Source organism: Rhincodon typus, chromosome 7 (genome assembly GCF_021869965.1).
Source record: "Rhincodon typus isolate 14 chromosome 7, sRhiTyp1.1, whole genome shotgun sequence".
In the NCBI taxonomy this organism is placed as follows: Eukaryota; Metazoa; Chordata; class Chondrichthyes; order Orectolobiformes; family Rhincodontidae; genus Rhincodon; species Rhincodon typus.
The window spans coordinates 50,128,397-50,138,451 of NC_063338.1; the positions used below are offsets into that span (position 1 = coordinate 50,128,397).

General features: G+C 42.4%; 1 protein-coding gene across 1 annotated transcript; it reads right to left on the reverse strand.

The window, feature by feature from the left end:
• Positions 1-598: 598 nt before the first annotated feature.
• On the reverse strand, positions 599-1,870 carry rprma (reprimo, TP53 dependent G2 arrest mediator candidate a). Its single transcript, XM_020530628.2, has one exon. It carries the CDS (start codon positions 1,652-1,654, stop codon positions 1,325-1,327), a length of 330 nt encoding a protein of 109 aa, XP_020386217.1. The 5' UTR covers positions 1,655-1,870; the 3' UTR covers positions 599-1,324.
• Between the last annotated feature and the right edge of the window lie 8,185 nt (positions 1,871-10,055).

Genomic DNA, 10,055 nt, shown 5'->3' on the forward strand with positions numbered 1-10,055 from the left:
CAAATAACTTTTACGCGTCCGCACTTCTCCTGCTGTGACTTTGTCATTTTTCTTTCACATTAAAAAAAGCATTCGCACCGTATGCTACAAGCAAGAAAACCCAAGCTCGGGATAAGAAGCGAAGTAAAATTGCACCAGTATTACCGAGAATGATGTCTTTCAACAGGGAATAAAGTTGAGATCCTATTTTAGGGAATGATAACCACCCCTCTGTCCAATGCACTCTCCTTCAATAAATTTCCCGAGTTAAAGAGGGTATAGTGATCTTCAATATCACTTTACAGCAGTTCCTAATTTTCAAAGCGACTGACGTAAATCCAGCGGAAAAGAACCCAGGCAATTCAAACCTTTCCTTGTTCTTTGGAGCTCTCTGCTGAGGCTTGAATCTACTTCTAACAGCACTCTTCCGAGGCTGAGTTATTGGAGGGAATTGTTTTTCACTTAGTAACTCGGTCATTCAGGATTGGCATCACGATGCCTAACAGTTCTTCCCGTACATCTGCTGACTTTCTCAAATCAATATACGGTCAGCAGTTCACTGTAGACACTTGTAAAGGAGCTAACTGCTCATCATTCTTTAAAAGAATATCAAAGCAAAGAACAAATGTGTATATTTTAATAACAGTGAAATACAAAACAAAATTGATATTTTCATAACACGTTTGGTATCCGTGGATAGTAACTGTCAAAGGCTTAGCGACTGTAATGACAATCCGCAGTTCTTGAGGTTTTGTATTAATTTTTTTTATATAAACAACATGAAAATGCAATTTGACTTCGCACGTATTTGCAGAAAATATCTAACTAAATGGTTTGTAGAAACATTGTATGCGAAGGACGTCAAGCTAAACGACTGATTTTAAATAAAGAAAATTAAATATAAATACGAGGGAAAAGAAAGCACAGGGCACAACAAACAGGTTATATTTAGAAGTGAACAGTCGGGAAAGTCGTTCCACGTCGCAATATTTGATCGGTTCTTATTTCACTTGTGCAATTATTCCTGTACATTCTTCAAAATAATCTGCTTTGGCCACGGAAAACAATTGGCAAATCGCTTCAGACAAGGTTTTTGTCCATGTCTAAGAGATCACCACCAAAAAGATTCAACATTTTGCCATCACGTTTCAAAGTCCAGTGTTACCCGGACAACAGCCGGGAGCAATCCCACCAGCCTGGCTTCCTCATTCCATGTCGAGAATACTGACTTGCACAAAGATCCCTCTATTTCTCTGGGTTCGGTGCAGGACATGTCTACTGGAGTTAATGGCACAGCCGTTTTCAGGAACCTGATACAATGCCACGACTTTTGGTGCTCGCCTCTTTAATAAGGGCCAGCAATGACCGCTTCCACCTCCTTGGAAGGTCTCCTGTCCTTGACCAAGAAGTTCACCATCCCTTCTGATTTGATGAGCAGATTGCAACCGAGGAAAAATATCCCAAAGACAACGGTGAGCGATAAGACGCACATCACTGCGATCTGGACCACCCTCATGATGTAGAGGTTTCTCTCATCCGGAGCAGTCAGCACAAAGTCATCGTCTGTTAGCACCGAGGAAAGGTTATCATTACAGCATCTGATCATCGAGTTCAAAGAATCGGTCCCGTTAAAGTACATGGTACTCTCAGTCTGATTCACTAGAGTGGAATTCATTGCTGCTACTTCTTGCTATCGAGCCCTAAGTTGTGATGGAACAAGTGGCTTGAGCCAGCGCATTCAGCAATGTGTTCAGTCCAAATGCGGGAAGTTGTAGCTCTACAACTCCCGGGAAGCTCATCTCTCACTCTTTCCCCGCCTTCATCCGGCCAGTGACGTTAACCTTGATAGTTCACTGCCTGCTCATCCCCATGTGGGAGACGGTGTTCGCTTCGCTCTGGCAATTATATCTGCTTTCGGCTGAAACCATTGGGGGAAGAGGAGAGAACACCAACAGAAGTTTGTTGGGGAAAAGCTCGACAGGCCTGGCAGCATCTGTGAAGAGAAATCGGAGTTAATGTTTCGGGTCCGGGTGACCCTTCCTCCGAACTGGGAAAGAGGAAGGAGTCAGATTCAACGTCTCCTCACCCAAATGAGAGAGCACCCCTGCCTTGGCAGGAGAGATCGGCTCAGTCCAGGAAATGGGCTGGAGATGGAGGAAACGTAGGATAAGAACAAGCTTGGGGTTCGGCAGTATGACATCGGTACTGTTTAGTGAAAGCTTTTTAGTATCCGTCTTTCAGTGGAAGGATGGTGGGAACATTAATTACATTCTATTGTGAAACTACCCAGCTGTCCGGTTATAATTACAAAACACGTGAAGAAATAGCGGAATTGCTACGAAATAATTCCGTCCAAATTAAAAAGAATACTCATTTCAGATTGTCTTGAACATCGAGATGGCGGGTAGTCAACGGAGAGCAAAGTGTAATTTTTGTGTGCCAATAATCCAGTTAAATCGAAACCTATAAGCAGATATTTGTCCTTAGCTACACGTTTAATTAGCTTTCGTTATATACCCGGTAACGTATGCTGGCTCTGGTTTAAAACTGGTACTCTCCAATTTCTTCCTGTTGTAAAACCGAAAGAACTGCGGATGCTGGAAACCAGAAACAAAAACAGAAATTGCTGGAAAGTCTCAGCGGATCTGGCAGCATCTGTGGAAAGAGATCAGAGTTAACGTTTCGGGTCTAGTGACTCTTCTTCAGAACTGTGCTGGTTCTCTGTCGGTAGGTGCTGCCGGACCCCTGTGTATTACTTTAAAGTCTTTCCTGCTCCTATTTCAGACGTCCATTATTAATAGTCACTGTACTTACATAGTAGATGTATCACCATATGCAGGTCATTCTATTTGGTGTTTATGTCATAGAATCCCCACAAAATGGAAAGAAGCCATTTGGCCATCGAATCTGCACCTCCCCTCTGAAGAGGCTCCCACCCTAGCCCAGGAACCCTTCATTTACAATGGCTAATCCATCTAGGCTATCCCTAGACACTGTGGAGCAATTTAGCATAGCCGATCCACTGAAGCTGCACATCTTTGGACTGGGGGAGGAAGCCAGAGCACCTGGCAGAAACCCTTGCAGAATGTGCAAAATGTGTGTGGTCACCCATTGCTGGAATTGAACCCAGGTCCCTGGTGTTATGAGGCAGCAGCACTGACCACTGAGCCATTGTGCCACCCATTTTTTTCTCCCCCCTCCCTTGCCCCCAATCTGACTTCCCCACCTCGTATCCCCAAACTCCCCTCCATTCCCCTTGTTACCACCTCCTCCTATTCTTGCTTCCACTTTCCCATACTTCTGTCTACTCAAATGTCTTCCCTTCTTTCCTTATCTAAACCATGTGGCGCAAAGTGTGTGATTATATATATATTAATGCCAATCATCTTAGTGTTTTGAATTTTGAAGTAGTGGCATGTGGGTTTGCTCTGTGTCTCTGAATGGGTTTAACTTGTATTTCTGTAGTTATGGTGATTTCATCTGAAATACAGTAAGAGAGAGGCTTCCTGTAGAGTCATGGGGTTTTATTTTCATTACTTTGTTCATTTGTTAAACTCAACCAAACAATGTTAAATGTTAGGCCCCAGAATTGTCCAAATTTTTGTTTTGCTTGGGGAAAACACCCATAGCTTCTACTACTTTTAGTTTCAGTTTGGCGGTTTTGCTGAGGTCTTGGTTGAAGCTAGATGTGTAAAACAATTGCTCCTGAAGAAAGGAGACAGTTTAGAAATGCTAAGAAACAGGTTTACCCCAATGTAAGGAGTTTAGTTTGGAAGCTCCAGATCAGAAATATTTGGGAAAATTTGAAGGGGTTCTTTGAAACTGAGTAAGCCTGAGCTCAGTTTTCTGAAGACCCACAGAAGGGATTATCAGATTCTCAAAACAGAATTGCAGCCACAGTTAATCCTTAAAGATGAGATAGAGGAGGTAATTCTCTCTGGTAAAGGAATGTTTAGGGGGGCTTAATGGGATTGCATTTTACCAAGTGTATTTCAAAAGCTTAAAACTTGTGTTATATGTAAATGGTTTGGTTTATGCTACTTCTCCCTTAATTCCTTTGGCGTAATAAGCTCTGCTTTATTGTTAAAACCAAATCTGCAGCATGTGTGTTTCTCTTTCAGTGAAAGACAGCCATGTTGAAACCAAAAATAAAAACAAAATACAATTATAAAATCATATTTCAGTCTGGGATCTGACTTGTCCAGCAACTTGTCCAGTTGGGATCGTAAAAAACACCACCTGCAAGTCCCCCTCTGAGCACACAACTGTGACTTTTTATGCTGTTTTGTGATATGGGCATTGCTGACTGTGTATAATAATTTATGAATGAATAAAAGCAAAAATGGGTTTCTAACACTAATCTCATGGGGAATACTATTGTAAGCCTTATTCTAGCCCCTAAAAAATTATTAACCACTGCTGTTTCCTGTTGCTCAACCAATTTCATAATCATCTTATAAAAATAATGGAAAATAACTGTTTTCCTCCCCCATCTGTCAACTTAACTGAGCTGGAAATTTTGTCAAGAAAATGTCAATTGTACTGAAAAGGTCCTGACTGCAAAAATAAGTTGGCACCAGGGTAACAATGGAGAAACAATAATTTGTTCTTATAGAGAACAAATTGCAGGTTTTTTTCCCCTTTTGTGAATTTAGGGGAGTTGGCTCAATACATGGGCAAAGAGATAAGTTTGATGTGTAGATTCAAGATAGAAAGATAAGTTGTAAAGTGAAAGGACAGAAGAATAGGGAAACATCTGTGCTGTATACATCATCTTTAACAAGAGATCTGTAAAACAACTGTCAGTGTTGTTCTATCAATGCAAAGAATGTTAACAAATAATAAATCTAATATTTACTGAATCAATAAAAATGATTGAACTAATAATTCAGTGAAATTGTTTACTGGCAGTGTATGAACATTACAGTTTACATTCTTCCATCAGATGGACATGAAAGCAGTGCTGACTTTTGGTAATTATGGTAATTGAGAAGTTTGTGGTGACACCAAGTGTTCAACAGAGGCTACATCAAGAGACATTCTATGATTTTATGATTTACTGACCTACCACTCTATCTAGTGGTCACATCATGAATAACATCAAACTTCACTAGGTTGTTGCCCGGTCTCAAGGGCATTGACTGTGAGAAAAGGTTAAAAAGACTAGGATTGTTTTCACTGGAAAGACAGCGGCTGAGAGGAGACCTGATAGAGGTCTACAAAATTATGACAGGCATAGATAGGGTGGATAATCAGAGGTCTTTTCCCAGGGTTGAAGTTTCAATTACAAGGGAGCACAGGTTCAAGGTGAGAGGACAAAAGTTTAAGGGAGATGTGGGAGGAAAGTTTTTCAGGCAGAGAGTGGTAGGATCTTGGAATGCACTGCCAGAGGAGGTATTGGAGACAGGCACGTTGGTGACATTTAAGAGGAATTTGGATGGTTACATGAATAGGGAACGAATAGATGGATATGGACCGAATAAATGCAGAAGGTTTGTTTTTTAGTTTAGCCAGGGCATGATGATCAGCACGGGCTCGGAGGGCCGAAGGGCCTGTTCCTGTGCTGTAATTCTCTTTTGTTCTTTGCTTTTGTTCTTCCAGACAATTAATTTCTTGCCTTTCTCGAAACGACTTGTGGCACTTTGAGCTGGTGTTTGGCCTTACTAATATTTAGGTTAGTTTGAAACAAAATTTTACGTACTTACCTTAAACAAGCAGCAAAACAAAAAAAATTCAGACACTGGAAGTTTTTGCACAAAAAGCAGGAAATGCTGGAAACTTTCAACGTGTCAGGCGCCATTTGTGGAAAGCACAGATCATCGAAAAAGAACTTGAAAAGAATTGAAATTGCAAAAGAAGTCCATTTGTCACCAGTGTTTGTTGAAAGTAGGTTACATGTTTAAGTTAAACCATTTGGAAGTAATTGTATTAGAACAGAAACCTTCTTCCCAGGCTTCTCGACTCTGATGTCTAACTAGTTTTTTGTTTTAATTAACCTCTAATGAGAGACACCAATGATATGGCAGGTCTCAATCACAGACAAGAGCAATATACTGGCTTAGAGGGAGCATTTTCACCTCTGAGTCAGAAGATAGACAGTTCTGAATCCTGCTTCAGACAAACCTAGGTCTGGAACTCTGGCTTTGAATTCTGGTTTTGCATTCAGTGGGGCACTGGTACCCTATGAGTTTGGGCGTCAATGTTGCCCTGAAGTGTTGCACTGAACTGGAAACACTGCAGTGATTACACAATTCCCTATTAAATCACCAGATTTAACCTTTTGTAATAATTCTCTCAGAAGAAACTGGACATTTGAGAAGTGACAGTGACAAAAAAGACATTATCTATTGGCACTGCAAGTTCTCAGTCTTGAATGAAATAAATTCGATAATCAAACCCAGTCACTTCCCAGAGGTATCAGGAAAGAAAAATTAATGCTTGGATCCAGCAATGTTGCTGAGGTCTAAAAACCTGCAAAAGATCAATTGCAGCAGAATTTTGAGACAGTTTCTTGTCCATCAAGTTATCAGCTAGTGTATCTTGAAGTCCAGGAATAATGAGCAGGAGGGAACACTGGAAATATCCCTGCTAATATTTAGGAATTGTGGCAAAATTGGGAGAGTTGTTCCATAAACTGGTCAAACAAAAGCTTGACATAGTCATTCTTACAGAAGCATACCTTCCAGCCAAAGTCCCTGAGTCCTCCATCCCAGTTGGAGATAGCAAGAACTGCAGATGCTGGAGTCAGAGTTGATATAGCTTCGAGCTGGAGGAACACAGCAGGCCAGGCAGCATCAGAGAAGTATGATAATTGACATTTCAGACCTAGACCTAGGACAGGTCTAGGCCTAACACATCGACTCTCCTACTCCCCTGATGCTGCCTGACCTGCTGTGTTCCTCCAGCTCCACGCTGTATCACCTCCATCCCAATTCCTAGGAACACCCTGTGCCAATTGCAGAATGAACAGATCAGAGGTGAAGCCACAGTCATCTATATTTGAGAAGGATTGGCCTTGGGGGCCACAGTGGTTACCATGAGGGCAGCAGGATGGCTCAGTTGTTAGCACTACCAGAATGGGATGGGTTGACGACTAAACTTATTGATGATATTTGACAGTTGCATGACCTTAAATTAGTCCTGTGAGCATTCCTGTACGTGCCAAAGCGAGCACAATCAACATGTTTTTCTGTGGTTGTTTTTTCCATGCCTGGCCATTTGTTACACCGTATAAGAGAGAGGGAGTTTCATTCCAAGTTGCTGGGCTGCACCTTGGACCAGGATTGCGAACAGTGTGAGGAACAATCTCAGCCTCCAGACCAGCCGTCGATCGAGGGTTCCCGATGGGCAGAAGGGCATGAGGCTTATTGTTTTTTCCTTTCTTTTTCATTCTTTTTAATTACTTATTAAATGTCCCTTTCTTTTTTCATCTTTTGTTATTACTCAATAAATGTTCGTATTTAAACCAATTGCTGTTGTCGAGCCTTTTCTTAATTAACCGAATCTGAAAAGAACCATTTGGTTACACTGTGTGTAGTTGTCACTGTGTACTCTGTCAATTCTCCCCGAGTCTGTGTGGGTTTCCTCTGGATGCTTCTGCTTCCTCCCACTGTCCAAAGATGTGCAGGTTATGTGGATTGGCCATGCTAAATTGCCCATAGTGTCCAGGGACAGGTGGACTAGGTGGATTAGGCATGGGAAATACAGGGTTACAGGGATCTGTTAAAGCGGTGGGTCTGGGAGGGATGGTCTTTGGAGGGTTGGAGTAAACTCGATGGGCTGAATGATCTGCTTCCATACTGTAGAGTTTCTATGAAGTTTCGTGACATCAGATCAAACATGAGCATGTAAACATTCTGCTTGCTACCACCTACCACATGTCCCAACTGATGATTCAGTACTTGATGTACCCTCTGAGGTGTCCGTGTCTGAGCTGGTGGGGTTGCAGGATGCAGACTTGCGAACACATCCTCTGGGACCTCAGAACTCTCTTCCTCAGAGGCTAAGAATGTCTTCTTTGGTGGACCAGCCTGTTTCTCTGCTGAGGTCTTAGCTATCCCATTGACAAATGCAACACAAAGGAGGGAGGGCATCACAGCTAATGGTTAGAAGTGGACTGCAATAAAATACACTGACAGCGAGGTTAATGTGAGAGTCGCAATGGAATGAAGAATGATACTGAGACAGTTGGCAGGACATGGATATTTTGGAATCTCTGAAGGAGCAGTCACTGTCTTCTGCGAGGGCCTCATCAGCCACTGGGTGTAGAATATTTGGGACCACAAGCATCTCACTGTGACAGCTCTGCAACTGGATGTGAGAAAGAACCAGCTCAGGCCACTAGCATTCTGGACTGCTGGAGACTAGGCACAAAAGAACAAAGAACATTACAGCACAGAAACAAGCCCTTCAGCCCAACAAGCCTGCGCTGACACATGATGCCTTTCTAAACTAAAACCCTCTTGCCTCTATGCGGTCCATACCCCTCTATTCCCTGCCTATTCACGTATCTATCAAGATGCCTCGTAAGTGCTGCTACTGTATCTACTTCTACCACCTCCTCTGGCAGCATCTACCACCCTCTCTGTAAAAGAACTTGTCTCTCACATTTCCTTTAAACATTCCTCCTTTTAACCTATTCCCTCTAGCTTTTGGCAAGTCTACTCTGGGAAAAAACAGACTCTCCATTCCATCTATGACTCTCATAATTTTGTAAACTTCTATCGGGTCACCTTTCACCAAAGTTTGTCCAACTTCTCCCCATAGTTCATACCCTTCATATCCTTAACACTTTTCAAAACACACAATACCTTCTCCTTTTTAATATTGACTTTTCCTAGAATATTAACATACCCCTTTCTAGGCTCACCATCTACAATATCCTTCTCCTTTGTGAATGCCAATGCAAAGTATTCATCAAGGACCCCGTGGAGTCAGCAATCAGGGACATTGTCCTTTTAGGAGGTGAGGAGTCTAATGTCAGGCACACCTACACCTGTTCTGGCTCTTTCTGCCCTGTTTTCTCCTGTAATGTGACTTATTGGAGGGATTGATGAGATGTAAATGGCTGGCATAACTGCTAGCATTAGTGCAGGTGGCCAAAACATTGTGAAAGATGTTGCATGCAATAATGAGGGTGGTGAACGTGAGCCTTTTGGAGGGTGGGTTTAGCAGCAGAGTTAGAGTGAACATGAGGTAGCAGAGAGAAGAGTATGGTACTTATCCCGGTGGAGTGGAGAAGGTCATTGACTTCCTTCATATGTCACTGATCATTCCTCTGGACTTTGGAAACAGAACTGACCTAAGTAGTGACTTTGGATCAGGCTGCTAGGGTCTGGTAGTGTGCTCCTCTGGCAGTCCTCTGGGAAGAGGGCAGCATCTCCTCTGGATCATGCTATCTATGATGACCTCCAAATCTCTGTCAAAGAATCACAGTACCATTTGCTGCTTTACTGACTATAGCGAGAGCCATATTAACTGGTAGTTCTGCCACTGATAAGATCATTAGTATCTATCGGGTGGGAGATTTCAGAATCCACCTGAGCTTATATATTGACACTGCGGTGTGATTCTGCTAATGCATAGGATTCGTGATCCATGATACACTGTGATATTAAGAGTTCTGTTGTAGGCTGTACTGCAGAGTGCTACTTACTAAGCTACATCTTTCAGTGGTAATATGCGGCTTCACAAATATCCCCATCCTCAACGATGGAAGAGCCCAGCACAAAAGATAAGGCTGAAGCATTCATAACAATCTTCAGCCAGAAGTTCTGAGTGGATGATCCATCTTGGCCTCCTCCAGAGGTCGCTAGCAAAACAAACACTGGTCTTCAGCCAATTCCATTCACTCTATGTGATATCAAGAAACAGTTGGAAGCACTGGATACTGCGAATGTTATGGGCCCTGACAACATTCTGGCAATAGTATTGAAGACGTGTGCTCCAGAACTTGCTGTACCCATGGCCAAGTTGTTCCAGTACAGATACAACAATGGTATCTACCTGACAATGTGGAAAATGTCCAGGTGTGTTCTGTACAAGAAAGCGGGATAAATCCAACCTGGCTAATTACT